Source organism: Brassica rapa, chromosome A03 (genome assembly GCF_000309985.2).
Source record: "Brassica rapa cultivar Chiifu-401-42 chromosome A03, CAAS_Brap_v3.01, whole genome shotgun sequence".
Lineage (NCBI taxonomy): Eukaryota > Viridiplantae > Streptophyta > Magnoliopsida > Brassicales > Brassicaceae > Brassica > Brassica rapa.
This window is the reverse complement of record NC_024797.2, coordinates 8,138,527-8,155,529: the sequence shown is the minus strand read 5'-3', so window position 1 is coordinate 8,155,529 and position 17,003 is coordinate 8,138,527. Positions and strand designations below refer to the sequence as shown.

Below are 17,003 nucleotides of genomic sequence, written 5' to 3'. Positions count from 1 at the left end.
ATTCAGATGGAGGGACCAAGAGACGGAGGTTGGTCAAACGAGACAACAACAATGAAGCGTCTGTGATTCAGGTAAAATTTCAACATGATTTGATTGAACGTTTGATAAAAAGATTTCGTTTATATTGTAACTGAGTTGAGATAGTATGAACTGAATGGTTTCATGTCCTAATTGTTTAAGAGTTCTCAATTGAATCGGGTCTCATGATAGCGGTTCTGTTTATCACTTGTTTCATGAATGGTTCTTGACTTTATTGTTTAAGAGTTATATTATATTGAAATAGCTTTTATCTGAATTGAATCGAGTGTCCTGAACAATGATTTGTTTCTGTTTGTTTGTCTCTCTATCTCAGTTTCTCATTGTTGTTTTGTTTTTGCTTGTCTGTCTATGTCTTGAGCTCCATCACCGAAGCAAAACAGGAAGGATCGTCTGCAACCAGAGGAGTGTATTCCCCTGCGCAAAACAGGTAAATGTTTAAAACTTTTACTGCCATTGAAAGCTTTGTGGTTAGGTAGTTAATGCGGTAGGTGTGTTTGCATTGCTGTAGTTAAATGACTTTCTTTGGTTTGAATTGCCGATAATTAATTTTTTTGCTTTAGTTTGAAGTGTCTTAAATTGTGGTTGATTATGGTTGTGAAACGGTAATAAATGGGAGTTAGATATATGTCAACTCGTAAACTCTTTTAAAACTCCTTCCTTCTCATCCATCTAAAACAGATTCCTATCTGTTTTTCTCTATTCTCTAACCTCGGAAATGGATTTTAATCCTTTTACTGAGCCTTCAAACTTTGTTGACCTGCTTAGCAGTCAACAGAATGTGGTCTTTGGTAATGTACCCGAGTCACAGCTTCCCTTCTTTGCTAGTCAAGACACGCATGATTCGAACATTGATGAAGAGACTCAAGGCAGCCGTAAGGAGAGGAGGGCGTGGTCTCCAACTGACGACATTGTGCTCATAAGCTCGTGGTTAAACACGAGCAAAGATGCAGTAGTGGGGAATGAACAGAAGTCTATGGCATTCTGGAAGCGGATTGCGGCGTACTACAACGCTAGTCCCAAGCTTGTTGGGTGTGAAAAGCGAGAGGCAGCTCACTGTAAGAATCGTTGGCAGAAGATAAATGACCTCGTTTGCAAGTTTTGTGGAGCTTTTGAAGCTGCGAAACGCCAACGTATCCGTCACATTATTTTCGACGACGTTTTCGAATGAACAAACCATTGTTCATGCACATTGTTGATCGACTCTCGAATGAAGTTGACTTCTTTCGCCAAAAGAGAGATGGTCTTGGAAGGCTTGGTCTCTCAGCACTCCAAAAGTGTACAGCAGCTATCCGTGTCTTGGCATATGGTACTGCGGCGGATGCGGTCGACGAATACCTCCGGCTCGGTGAAACGACAACTCGGTCATGTGTGGAGCATTTTGTGGAGGGAATAATTTATTTGTTCGGAGAGGAATACCTACGAAAACCAACACCGGATGATCTTCGACGTCTACTTGATATGGGAGAGTATCGTGGATTTCCCGGGATGATAGGAAGCATCGATTGTATGCATTGGGAGTGGAAGAATTGTCCCACCGCTTGGAAAGGACAATATTCTCGTGGTTCGGGCAAACCAACAATCGTATTAGAGGCGGTTGCTTCATATGATCTCTGGATATGGCATGCGTTTTTCGGCCCTCCAGGTACCTTAAACGATATTAATGTTCTTGATCGCTCCCCTGTTTTTGATGACATAATAAATGGTCAAGCTCCGCAAGTTACCTTCTCGGTTAATGGAAGAGAGTATCATATGGCTTACTATCTCACCGATGGAATTTATCCGAAATGGGCAACTTTTATCCAATCTATTCCAATACCACAAGGACCGAAAGCGGTTTTATTTGCTCAACATCAAGAAGCTGTCCGAAAAGATGTCGAGCGTGCTTTTGGAGTCTTGCAAGCTCGCTTTGCCATCGTTAAAAATCCAGCACTTTTTTGGGATAAAGTCAAAATTGGTAAGATTATGAGGGCATGTATCATACTTCATAATATGATAGTGGAAGATGAACGAGCAGGATACAGTCAATTTGATCTTACCGATTTCCAAGACGGAGAAGACAATGGAACTTCACATGTCGATCTCACGTATTCTACAGATATCCCTTCAAATATTGCCAATATGATGGGCGTTCGAACTAGAATTCGTGATCGACAAATGCATGAACAACTGAAAGGTGATTTGGTTGAACATATGTGGCGTAGATTTGGAGGTGATGAAGACAACCAATGAGTTCACACTTTTTTTCAATTTAATCTCTTTTATTGATCTAATCTTTATTTTAATGTTTTTTTTTAAATCTATGTTTAAAATGTAATCTTGTAATATGTTTTATGTCATAAATAAATTTTATCAAAGAATTTTTTTTTATTTTCTTAAGCACCCCATAATAAGCACCTTGCATTGGAGGATCAATATATACAAGTTTCTTAATAAAATGCTTAAATCATACTTAATAATAAAAAAATGATTAAGCACCCCTAAAGGGGTGCTCTGGTTAATGCTGCTCTAAGATCCATTACACGCCACATATGTGTAGTTTATTATATACAAATACAAATTATAGGTATGTAGTTGATGACGACTCAAATACTTACCAAGGATGAGTCCGACGTATCCGGCCGTGCAGCCACGGCGCAACAAGTTTTATAGTTCTAAAGAGGAAAAAAAATATTTGACTAGAACGCTTTGTTGCAGATCACCCAGCTTGGTTGAAGAATATGTTAGGGGCTGCACGGTTCTCTCTCGCAGTATATGAATAATTTTATTCTCCTTTACAGTAATTCGTTTGTTCCCTTTTGGTTTATTCGGTTCATCTGTTGGCAAAACATTTTAGCCTTGCATGTAGTAAATTACCAAACATATAGTTTATTTAGTGCAAATACTTCTATATATAATTAATTATAGGTATGTGGTTGATGATGACACTATACTTAGTAATAAAATTTTATAATTATAAAATATATTAAATAATATTTTGAAATTTATAAAATACTGTTATATTTCTATTATTATATTTTTAAGATCACATTTGAATAGATATACTATAATAATGATGAATAGTTATAACCATATTCTAAATTTTTTTATCAAAAATACAAATCAACATTAAATGTTATTGTCCATATCACATTTAACCATAAGCCATATCATTATTTATATTATGTATATATATGTAAGAATCACTTTGCAAATAATGTCCATGGGATTTATAGGAAGGGACCCTTATAGTAATGTTAAGGTCTAAAATCATTGATAGCTTAGCTAAATCAGCATTGTACCTCTGCAACTCACCCCCATTGCCTAGTTTGGTATATGAGGCTTCTATGTAATTCAGTATGTGGTGTTAGAAAAAGGTCTAAAATCATTATCCAAAAAAAAAAGAAAAAGAAAGGTAAGGTCCATTACAGGTCACGCATGTATATCTTATTATATACAAGCAATACAACTACAAAAAAATTAATTATAGATGGCTAGTTGGATGATGATACCAAATACCATCCAACTAAAAATAAGACAGTTCACCTACTAAAAACACGTTTTAAATAAATGATTTTTTAAGTGAAAATGACAAAATAACATCAATATATTTATAATGATATAAATTCGAAGCAGTATAAATGATAAGCAACTAAATCATTTTTATTCACAACTGATAGCATAAGAGTGAAAAAATACAAAAATTAAAAGGAAAGAAATTAAGAAACAAGTTACTTGAAGAAAACAATTATAAGTTCAAAACATAAAGTTAAGTTATTTTATGAAATACCTAATAAATAATGAAGTTTTGAAAATTTAATTAGCTCCACTCTATGTGATAGATCTGTTATATATATTTTATTTTATATTGTAGATTAAAATATCTTTTATAATTTTATTGGAAAGAATTTTAAAGTTTTAACATTAACCACAGGTTTAGATGTTAAGATCACAGTTTTTCTTACATTTCTTACTGAAAAGATCAAATTGTTAAATTTTTTTACATAACTATCACCTATATAATAAAGTAAACCACTCATTAATCAAATGTTTACAAAAAGAATAATTTTTAAATAAAACATACAAAATTATATAATGTGATTTAAATAAATATAACGATTAGTAATATTAAATAATAAATATTGGATAATATGTGTATATCTCCTATCATTTGTTCTAAATTTTATTTTATTAAAATAATTAAAACTACTATTAACCATATAAAATTAGATTTTTCCATATCTATTATTAATTATATTTTTAAAAAGATAAATTAAACATTAAACTTTATATTTTGTTATAAAAATATTATTTCATTTTTGAAATTTTTTATTATATTTACTTATAGTCAATTATAAAATGTAACATATAAATAAAATATTATTAATATATATTCATTAGTTTTATCAAAAAAAATATATTCTTATTCTTGAGTTAAATTTTAAAAACATTCACATATATTTTAGAAAATATATTTATTTGTTTGATTAGCATTTAATTATAAATTGTTTTATATCTAACTATAAATTTTATAATAAAATATTATTTTCAGATAACAACAGAATATATCTAAGAATTATCTTATGTCTTAAAACATGTTTTTATTTTTGAAAAATTTATTATATTTATTTATAATCATTAAGAGTATAAACGATATTAATCGCTCTAACTTTTAGTGTAAGAGCTCCGTTGCAAAATTTTATTTCGCAAATAATAGTATAGATAGATACCCCTTATCTTTGTCTCTTCCAAATATACCTTTTTTTATCTTTATCTTTTTATTTACCACTTTTGTTTTTTTTTATTTTTTTTCTTGCGGCAAACTTTTTCGTGTGGGTTCCTTCCTGTTTTTTTTCTACTATATATTTACTTTAATTTGTTTTTGTCTGGAAAGTGACAGATTCTTTTTGTGGTCCCAGACCCTTTTTGTTTGTTCTTTATTATTTGATTTTATCACTTTTTTTTTGTGAAACATATCTATGAATTATATTTCATTTTTGCATTAACAAAAATATGTTCTCTAAAAATAAATAAAATTAATTATAAACTGATATTTTAGTTACTAATTAATTTAATTTTTTAAACTGTTTTATGGATTAATTTTCGTTTTCCCGTATCATTTTCCATTATTGATGAATTTGAATTTTTTGGATTTTAAATGTCATATTTCTATTCTTTTATTATTTTTATGTTGATAACTAAATTAACATTTTTGTATAATCTAATATTTAAAACAATTTATGTATTATTTTATGCTAATTTTTTTTTCATAATATATTAAATGTTTATATTTTCATTATATTATTGAAAATGTTCATTGTATATCAATTAAAACTTAAATTTTTATTGTAAGAGCATTTAAGCAATTAAATACATAAGATATACAGTTTAATCATAGATTCATATGTAAATTATTATTTTTGGATATTACCAAAGCGACTACTATTACTAAATATGATAATATTTAAATTGGAAACAAAATATAAATTTTATGGTTTGATACACAATATATCATATATCCTTCTAAAATTGACTAGTATTATTGATATCCATAGTGTTATTAAATTAGTGACTACTACTAAGAAAAATCGGATAATCACCGGTGATCGAATGAGGCAGTGGAAAATTACTCAAGGTTGTGTATTTTGCGGAAAACGAAACGAGACCAGAGATCACTTGTTCTTTGCATGTCCATACACATATACGGTATGGACAAATCTTGCTGACAAATTATTTGGCTGTTTCATTACACCGGATTGGAACGACACTGTTAGGAGCCTGTTGCAGACGACTCACAGTCAGATAGACAACATTCTCTTGCGTATGTTGTTTCAGGCAGCTTTACATGCTCTCTGGAGAGAGAGAAATTCTAGACGATATGGAGGAGCCCGTGTGTCAGTTGAAGCTATGACATGAGTCATTGATAAGGCTGTTCGAGAAAATGAAGAGGAAAAACAATGAAGAGAAATTTGGGTTTCGCCGTCGCTATCAGTCGCATGAGAGAGAACAAGTCGAGACTTGAAAATTGGTAAGATTATGAGGGCATGTATCATACTTCATAATATGATAGTGGAAGATGAACGAGCAGGATACAGTCAATTTGATCTTACCGATTTCCAAGACGGAGAAGACAATGGAACTTCACATGTCGATCTCACGTATTCTACAGATATCCCTTCAAATATTGCCAATATGATGGGCGTTCGAACTAGAATTCGTGATCGACAAATGCATGAACAACTGAAAGGTGATTTGGTTGAACATATGTGGCGTAGATTTGGAGGTGATGAAGACAACCAATGAGTTCACACTTTTTTTCAATTTAATCTCTTTTATTGATCTAATCTTTATTTTAATGTTTTTTTTTAAATCTATGTTTAAAATGTAATCTTGTAATATGTTTTATGTCATAAATAAATTTTATCAAAGAATTTTTTTTTATTTTCTTAAGCACCCCATAATAAGCACCTTGCATTGGAGGATCAATATATACAAGTTTCTTAATGAAATGCTTAAATCATACTTAATAATAAAAAAATGATTAAGCACCCCTAAAGGGGTGCTCTGGTTAATGCTGCTCTAAGATCCATTACACGCCACATATGTGTAGTTTATTATATACAAATACAAATTATAGGTATGTAGTTGATGACGACTCAAATACTTACCAAGGATGAGTCCGACGTATCCGGCCGTGCAGCCACGGCGCAACAAGTTTTATAGTTCTAAAGAGGAAAAAAAATATTTGACTAGAACGCTTTGTTGCAGATCACCCAGCTTGGTTGAAGAATATGTTAGGGGCTGCACGGTTCTCTCTCGCAGTATATGAATAATTTTATTCTCCTTTACAGTAATTCGTTTGTTCCCTTTTGGTTTATTCGGTTCATCTGTTGGCAAAACATTTTAGCCTTGCATGTAGTAAATTACCAAACATATAGTTTATTTAGTGCAAATACTTCTATATATAATTAATTATAGGTATGTGGTTGATGATGACACTATACTTAGTAATAAAATTTTATAATTATAAAATATATTAAATAATATTTTGAAATTTATAAAATACTGTTATATTTCTATTATTATATTTTTAAGATCACATTTGAATAGATATACTATAATAATGATGAATAGTTATAACCATATTCTAAATTTTTTTATCAAAAATACAAATCAACATTAAATGTTATTGTCCATATCACATTTAACCATAAGCCATATCATTATTTATATTATGTATATATATGTAAGAATCACTTTGCAAATAATGTCCATGGGATTTATAGGAAGGGACCCTTATAGTAATGTTAAGGTCTAAAATCATTGATAGCTTAGCTAAATCAGCATTGTACCTCTGCAACTCACCCCCATTGCCTAGTTTGGTATATGAGGCTTCTATGTAATTCAGTATGTGGTGTTAGAAAAAGGTCTAAAATCATTATCCAAAAAAAAAGAAAAAGAAAGGTAAGGTCCATTACAGGTCACGCATGTATATCTTATTATATACAAGCAATACAACTACAAAAAAATTAATTATAGATGGCTAGTTGGATGATGATACCAAATACCATCCAACTAAAAATAAGACAGTTCACCTACTAAAAACACGTTTTAAATAAATGATTTTTTAAGTGAAAATGACAAAATAACATCAATATATTTATAATGATATAAATTCGAAGCAGTATAAATGATAAGCAACTAAATCATTTTTATTCACAACTGATAGCATAAGAGTGAAAAAATACAAAAATTAAAAGGAAAGAAATTAAGAAACAAGTTACTTGAAGAAAACAATTATAAGTTCAAAACATAAAGTTAAGTTATTTTATGAAATACCTAATAAATAATGAAGTTTTGAAAATTTAATTAGCTCCACTCTATGTGATAGATCTGTTATATATATTTTATTTTATATTGTAGATTAAAATATCTTTTATAATTTTATTGGAAAGAATTTTAAAGTTTTAACATTAACCACAGGTTTAGATGTTAAGATCACAGTTTTTCTTACATTTCTTACTGAAAAGATCAAATTGTTAAATTTTTTTACATAACTATCACCTATATAATAAAGTAAACCACTCATTAATCAAATGTTTACAAAAAGAATAATTTTTAAATAAAACATACAAAATTATATAATGTGATTTAAAATAAATATAACGATTAGTAATATTAAATAATAAATATTGGATAATATGTGTATATCTCCTATCATTTGTTCTAAATTTTATTTTATTAAAATAATTAAAACTACTATTAACCATATAAAATTAGATTTTTCCATATCTATTATTAATTATATTTTTAAAAAGATAAATTAAACATTAAACTTTATATTTTGTTATAAAAATATTATTTCATTTTTGAAATTTTTTATTATATTTACTTATAGTCAATTATAAAATGTAACATATAAATAAAATATTATTAATATATATTCATTAGTTTTATCAAAAAAAATATATTCTTATTCTTGAGTTAAATTTTAAAAACATTCACATATATTTTAGAAAATATATTTATTTGTTTGATTAGCATTTAATTATAAATTGTTTTATATCTAACTATAAATTTTATAATAAAATATTATTTTCAGATAACAACAGAATATATCTAAGAATTATCTTATGTCTTAAAACATGTTTTTATTTTTGAAAAATTTATTATATTTATTTATAATCATTAAGAGTATAAACGATATTAATCGCTCTAACTTTTAGTGTAAGAGCTCCGTTGCAAAATTTTATTTCGCAAATAATAGTATAGATAGATACCCCTTATCTTTGTCTCTTCCAAATATACCTTTTTTTATCTTTATCTTTTTATTTACCACTTTTGTTTTTTTTTATTTTTTTTCTTGCGGCAAACTTTTTCGTGTGGGTTCCTTCCTGTTTTTTTTCTACTATATATTTACTTTAATTTGTTTTTGTCTGGAAAGTGACAGATTCTTTTTGTGGTCCCAGACCCTTTTTGTTTGTTCTTTATTATTTGATTTTATCACTTTTTTTTTGTGAAACATATCTATGAATTATATTTCATTTTTGCATTAACAAAAATATGTTCTCTAAAAATAAATAAAATTAATTATAAACTGATATTTTAGTTACTAATTAATTTAATTTTTTAAACTGTTTTATGGATTAATTTTCGTTTTCCCGTATCATTTTCCATTATTGATGAATTTGAATTTTTTGGATTTTAAATGTCATATTTCTATTCTTTTATTATTTTTATGTTGATAACTAAATTAACATTTTTGTATAATCTAATATTTAAAACAATTTATGTATTATTTTATGCTAATTTTTTTTTCATAATATATTAAATGTTTATATTTTCATTATATTATTGAAAATGTTCATTGTATATCAATTAAAACTTAAATTTTTATTGTAAGAGCATTTAAGCAATTAAATACATAAGATATACAGTTTAATCATAGATTCATATGTAAATTATTATTTTTGGATATTACCAAAGCGACTACTATTACTAAATATGATAATATTTAAATTGGAAACAAAATATAAATTTTATGGTTTGATACACAATATATCATATATCCTTCTAAAATTGACTAGTATTATTGATATCCATAGTGTTATTAAATTAGTGACTACTACTAAGAAAAATCGGATAATCACCGGTGATCGAATGAGGCAGTGGAAAATTACTCAAGGTTGTGTATTTTGCGGAAAACGAAACGAGACCAGAGATCACTTGTTCTTTGCATGTCCATACACATATACGGTATGGACAAATCTTGCTGACAAATTATTTGGCTGTTTCATTACACCGGATTGGAACGACACTGTTAGGAGCCTGTTGCAGACGACTCACAGTCAGATAGACAACATTCTCTTGCGTATGTTGTTTCAGGCAGCTTTACATGCTCTCTGGAGAGAGAGAAATTCTAGACGATATGGAGGAGCCCGTGTGTCAGTTGAAGCTATGACATGAGTCATTGATAAGGCTGTTCGAGAAAATGAAGAGGAAAAACAATGAAGAGAAATTTGGGTTTCGCCGTCGCTATCAGTCGCATGAGAGAGAACAAGTCGAGACTTGAAAATTGGTAAGATTATGAGGGCATGTATCATACTTCATAATATGATAGTGGAAGATGAACGAGCAGGATACAGTCAATTTGATCTTACCGATTTCCAAGACGGAGAAGACAATGGAACTTCACATGTCGATCTCACGTATTCTACAGATATCCCTTCAAATATTGCCAATATGATGGGCGTTCGAACTAGAATTCGTGATCGACAAATGCATGAACAACTGAAAGGTGATTTGGTTGAACATATGTGGCGTAGATTTGGAGGTGATGAAGACAACCAATGAGTTCACACTTTTTTTCAATTTAATCTCTTTTATTGATCTAATCTTTATTTTAATGTTTTTTTTTTAAATCTATGTTTAAAATGTAATCTTGTAATATGTTTTATGTCATAAATAAATTTTATCAAAGAATTTTTTTTTATTTTCTTAAGCACCCCATAATAAGCACCTTGCATTGGAGGATCAATATATACAAGTTTCTTAATGAAATGCTTAAATCATACTTAATAATAAAAAAATGATTAAGCACCCCTAAAGGGGTGCTCTGGTTAATGCTGCTCTAAGATCCATTACACGCCACATATGTGTAGTTTATTATATACAAATACAAATTATAGGTATGTAGTTGATGACGACTCAAATACTTACCAAGGATGAGTCCGACGTATCCGGCCGTGCAGCCACGGCGCAACAAGTTTTATAGTTCTAAAGAGGAAAAAAAATATTTGACTAGAACGCTTTGTTGCAGATCACCCAGCTTGGTTGAAGAATATGTTAGGGGCTGCACGGTTCTCTCTCGCAGTATATGAATAATTTTATTCTCCTTTACAGTAATTCGTTTGTTCCCTTTTGGTTTATTCGGTTCATCTGTTGGCAAAACATTTTAGCCTTGCATGTAGTAAATTACCAAACATATAGTTTATTTAGTGCAAATACTTCTATATATAATTAATTATAGGTATGTGGTTGATGATGACACTATACTTAGTAATAAAATTTTATAATTATAAAATATATTAAATAATATTTTGAAATTTATAAAATACTGTTATATTTCTATTATTATATTTTTAAGATCACATTTGAATAGATATACTATAATAATGATGAATAGTTATAACCATATTCTAAATTTTTTTATCAAAAATACAAATCAACATTAAATGTTATTGTCCATATCACATTTAACCATAAGCCATATCATTATTTATATTATGTATATATATGTAAGAATCACTTTGCAAATAATGTCCATGGGATTTATAGGAAGGGACCCTTATAGTAATGTTAAGGTCTAAAATCATTGATAGCTTAGCTAAATCAGCATTGTACCTCTGCAACTCACCCCCATTGCCTAGTTTGGTATATGAGGCTTCTATGTAATTCAGTATGTGGTGTTAGAAAAAGGTCTAAAATCATTATCCAAAAAAAAAAGAAAAAGAAAGGTAAGGTCCATTACAGGTCACGCATGTATATCTTATTATATACAAGCAATACAACTACAAAAAAATTAATTATAGATGGCTAGTTGGATGATGATACCAAATACCATCCAACTAAAAATAAGACAGTTCACCTACTAAAAACACGTTTTAAATAAATGATTTTTTAAGTGAAAATGACAAAATAACATCAATATATTTATAATGATATAAATTCGAAGCAGTATAAATGATAAGCAACTAAATCATTTTTATTCACAACTGATAGCATAAGAGTGAAAAAATACAAAAATTAAAAGGAAAGAAATTAAGAAACAAGTTACTTGAAGAAAACAATTATAAGTTCAAAACATAAAGTTAAGTTATTTTATGAAATACCTAATAAATAATGAAGTTTTGAAAATTTAATTAGCTCCACTCTATGTGATAGATCTGTTATATATATTTTATTTTATATTGTAGATTAAAATATCTTTTATAATTTTATTGGAAAGAATTTTAAAGTTTTAACATTAACCACAGGTTTAGATGTTAAGATCACAGTTTTTCTTACATTTCTTACTGAAAAGATCAAATTGTTAAATTTTTTTACATAACTATCACCTATATAATAAAGTAAACCACTCATTAATCAAATGTTTACAAAAAGAATAATTTTTAAATAAAACATACAAAATTATATAATGTGATTTAAAATAAATATAACGATTAGTAATATTAAATAATAAATATTGGATAATATGTGTATATCTCCTATCATTTGTTCTAAATTTTATTTTATTAAAATAATTAAAACTACTATTAACCATATAAAATTAGATTTTTCCATATCTATTATTAGGACTGAGAAAAAAAACTGAATCTGAAGAACCGAACCGAATCTCATCCAAAAAGTAGAACCATATCAGAATCGAAACTGTTTAAATATTTGAACGGGTTTAAAATTTGATATCTGGAAAAATAAAACCGAGTTTGAATATCTGAATTAAATATCCAAATCAAATTTATATATTTAAATATATTAATTATTTTTGCTTGTTTTGGCAAATGATTTTGGACCTTTAATTACTATAAAAGGGGTGGCAAAAAAAAAGAAAGAAATCTATTAGAAAAGGGTTGTACTTAAATATCAAAACGCCATACTTTTTTTTTCTTTTGCAATATTATTTTTCTTGTTTTGGCAAATGATTTCGGACCTTAGCAAATCCTTAAATGTATCTATAATCAATAAGACTCTGGATCTTCCTCACAGATTTCGCGGGATAAGATGGGTTTACATGGATTGTTTTTATATTATGTTGAAGATTTTTTGTAATATTTTTCTCTATTAATTTGAATAATTCATTTTTTTGGAATTAGAGACTCAAATTTCTTAATGTATAACTATTAATAAATTTTCACTCAAACTATTGTATCAAAAGGGTTTTCACGACATATTTTATGTGACAATTTTGTCGATACTCAACCACACTATATATACAAAACTTTTCTAATAAAATGAATAAGCACATTAAAATAATATTTTAAAAGAATAATTTTGATTAACGAGTATATTCTATAAGTTAGTAAACTTTTAAAACCTAACAATATTAGTGTGTATAAGTTTGACCGTATAATACATAATACTCACTTGACATCTATCTAGTATGAAAGGCATCTTATACTGTTATACACTAGCTGTCTTAAAAGCATTTTTAATTTTGTCTTAAAAGCATGCACGAATAAAGCTGAATATAATACATAGATATCCATTTGTAGTTTATATTTTCTAAAATCTAAGTAACTTAAGTAACTTTCTTTCAATGTAAAGAGTTATTCTTGGGTTCACCCCCTAGGGTGAACCTCTAGGTTCACCAACCAATAGGATTTCATTATTTCAAATTCGATATCTTTTAAAAAAGGAAACAAAATATTCTCAAATTATATTATGTTTTTAAAATAAAAAAGTAAAAAAAAGATAATAGTTACAGAAAAAAGAATTAAAAAAATATATTTTTAATGTTCTCAACAAAACACTAAACCCTAAATCCTAATCCCTAAACCCTAAATCCTAAATCCTAAACCCTTGGATAAACCCTAAACCCTTGAATAAATCCTAAACCTTTGGATAAATCCTAAACCCTTGGATAAATCCTAAACTCTAAATAAAAAACACTAAAACCTTAAACCCTAAACGCTTGAATGTTTTAGTGTATAGTGATTTTGATTTAGAGTTTAGGATTTATCCTAGAGTTTAAGATTTATCCTAGAGTTTAGGGTTTATCCAAGGGTTTAGGGTTTAGGATTAAGGATTTAGGGATTATAATTTAGGGTTTAGGTTTAATGTTATGCTGACGAGTAAAATATTTTTTTTGTAATTATTACTATTTTTTTTTACTTTTTAATTTTAAAAACATAATATAATTTAATAATATTTTGTTTCCTTTTTTAAAAGATATCGAATATAAAATAAAACAATCTTATTGGTTGGTGAACCTAGAAGTTCACCTAGGGGGTGGACCTAAGAATGACTCCTCTGTAAACGATGTCTATGTAGCCTCAATCTTGACTCGTAATATTATTTGGTTTTGATCGATTATGGTTAATCTCCCACCACGTTGAAAATCTGTTGCTAAACCATGAAAAAAAACAGTCGTAACAACCACTCTATTTTCTTACGTCCATCAACTCTTCACTGAGGATGGCGGAACAAATCGTACATATAAAACATTTTATGAAATGCAAGGAATCTTATATAACTCAAGGTTCTTCAATCTGATTATGTAAGAGGTATATTTGTTATTAATATTCTATACTGGTCAGTCCGTTATTACGTTGTGTAAGACTACGTCTTTTGTTTTGGTAACACGTGTAGGACTACGTCTATGATTCGAAATCAAACTTTTATTCCCCAATTTTTAAATGGACATCAAATTGAATAAATGGAATTCGTATATTTACGTCCGCAAAGAGTTAGGGCTATAACACGTAATTTATCTATCCAGTTTCCCACATTATATAGAGACATAGAGGTCTCTGACTAAATACAGAAGCACACAGAAAAAACAAAAGAAAGAAAGAAAGACGATGGAGTCGAAGGGTACATTGGTGGACATGTTGGACCGTGCCAGTGAGGTAAAAACATTCGACGAGATGAAGATGGGCGTGAAGGGTCTCGTCGAAGCCGGAATGACAAAAATCCCTCGCATATTCCATAACCCGCTTGCCTCCGTAACAACCCCTAAACCTCCCTCGACAGTGAGGATCCCAACTATCGATCTCAGAGGTGGCGTGTTCGACTCCGAGGTGACGCGACAGAGTGTGGTTGCGAAGGTTAAAGAGGCGATGGAGAAGTTTGGTTTTTTTCAGGCAATTAACCATGGGATTCCACTCCATGTCATGGAGGAAATGGAAGCTGGGATTCGTGGGTTTCACGGGCAAGATCCAGAAGCGAGGAAAATGTTCTACAGCCGAGACAAAACTAAAAAGGTCAAGTATAACAGTAATGTTGATCTCTATGACTCTCCGGCTGCGAGTTGGAGAGATACCTTAAGTCTTTTCTTAGCTCCTGATGTTCCAAAGGCAGAGGACTTGCCAGAGATTTGTGGGTACGTAAATATTATTTCTAATCTATAGAAGAAAATGATTACTAAATCAGTGTTTTGGTTAGTCTAAAGATCAAACTTTATTTGATATTTACTGATCGGTTTTTAAAAGTTAACTGTTGTGAAATTTTTTTTCTCTTAGGGAGATCATACTGGAGTACTCACAGGGAGTGATGAAGCTTGCCGAGTTAATCTTTGAGCTTTTATCAGAATCCTTAGGGTTGAGTCGTAACCACCTCAAAGAACTGGATTGCGCAAAGGGTTTATTGATGCTCTGTCATTGCTACCCGCCCTGTCCTGAGCCAGACTTAACACTCGGCGCCACTCAGCACACAGACAGATCTTTCGTCACTATTCTTCTTCAAGACCACATTGGAGGACTTCAAGTTCTCCATGATGGATACTGGATCGATGTTCCTCCTACTCCGGGTGCTCTTATCCTTAACACTGGAGATCTCCTACAGGCAAGTTGTTGTTCACAGTTGAAAATCAAACGGTTTTATATAATTCAGGTTAAAAAAGGATCTTCATGTTTTTATTTTATTTTTTGTAGCTTATAACAAATGACAAGTTTGTAAGTGTGGAGCATAGAGTTTTAGCAAATGGACGTGACGAGCCGCGCACTTCGGTCGCGTCTTTCTTTGTGCATCCTTCATCAAGTTCGAGAGTTTATGGACCCATTAAAGAGCTTCTGTCTGAACAAAACCCTCCCAAGTACAGAGACACCACCGCGGAAGCCTCCAACCACTACGTGCCTAGAAAAGGAGTTGGGAATGCTTCGCTAAGCCACTTAAGGATCTGAAAAATGCTAAAATTAAAAATCTCGTATGTAATCCTAAGAGCAACTCCGTTACAGGTGTTTCTCGAATAAAGTTTTAAACTAAATAATATTGTATCAGTAACCTTAATATTTTAATATGAATATTTTAATATAATCCCTTTAAATTATTTCGTTTGAATAAAATCTCGATTTCTTCTTACCAAAAAAAAAAAAATAATCTCGATTTCTCACAAGATGTTTAGAGTGATGTTTTTAGTGTCTGAATCTCGATTTACAGAAGCAAAGCATCTGTTTATACAAAATCTTTGTAGATTTGAGCAACTGATCATGGGCTTTTTTGCAAGAAGTTGAATCCCAAGTAGCCAAAAGGGTATTGTGAGAGATTGAGATCTTGGAGAGAGTTTAAGACTATCGATATGGTGGTAGAGCATGATATCAGAACAGAGAGTTTGGGATCATGGAGATCAAAGAACGATGCAGAAGTAGCCGAGGCGGTTTTGGATATCGAGTTTGAGATTTTTGAGGATTTGGTTGTAAGAATTATCACAAGACATTGGCCGAGATCGGTGGTAGGTTTCTATATTCGGGTAGCTTCCGTCACAAGTAACGATAACTAACCTGCATATATTTTTATATGGATGGTGTGGGTGTTACGTGTATGTCAAAGTTTTGCTTGATTAGAGTATTAAGATCTGTCTAATTCCTTATGACACACTACAAAATAAAGGTTGTTTAACATCATTTATATTATATATTTGCATTAGTTATAAATGATGTAAAATAAATTTACATCACTTAATCACGTATCAATTATTTAACTGATACAGTTCCATATAATAATATCATTTGTGTTAAATTGATACAAATGAATAAAAAGCATAAATAGTATGTACTTATTCATTTGTATCAATCTAACATAAATGATATTATTATATGGAACTGTATCAGTTAAATAATTGATACGTTTACTTATTTTGTATCAATTATTTAACTGATACAGTTAAATGAATAAAAAGCATAAATTTACATCAATCTAAAGTTGATATCAGTTAAAAAAATGCTTACCGAATGATATCATTTGTGTTAAATTGATACAAATGAATATTTAAC

General features: G+C 29.6%; 3 protein-coding genes across 3 annotated transcripts; all 3 read left to right on the top strand.

Annotated features, from left to right (window-relative positions):
- Window positions 1–754: 754 nt before the first annotated feature.
- LOC103857693 (glutathione S-transferase T3-like) lies at window positions 755–1,207 on the top strand. The gene has a single exon (XM_009134915.1). The coding sequence runs from the start codon at window positions 755–757 to the stop codon at window positions 1,205–1,207; it is 453 nt and encodes a 150-aa protein (XP_009133163.1).
- A 581-nt stretch (window positions 1,208–1,788) lies between these two features.
- On the top strand, window positions 1,789–2,268 carry LOC117132411. The gene has a single exon (XM_033286365.1). It carries the CDS (start codon window positions 1,789–1,791, stop codon window positions 2,266–2,268), a length of 480 nt encoding a protein of 159 aa, XP_033142256.1.
- A 12,217-nt stretch (window positions 2,269–14,485) lies between these two features.
- GSL-OH (probable 2-oxoacid dependent dioxygenase) lies at window positions 14,486–16,060 on the top strand. Its single transcript, XM_009134650.3, has 3 exons — window positions 14,486–15,115; window positions 15,255–15,576; window positions 15,666–16,060. Exons 1-3 carry the CDS (start codon window positions 14,595–14,597, stop codon window positions 15,912–15,914), a joined length of 1,092 nt encoding a protein of 363 aa, XP_009132898.1. The 5' UTR covers window positions 14,486–14,594; the 3' UTR covers window positions 15,915–16,060.
- The last annotated feature ends 943 nt before the right edge of the window (window positions 16,061–17,003 follow it).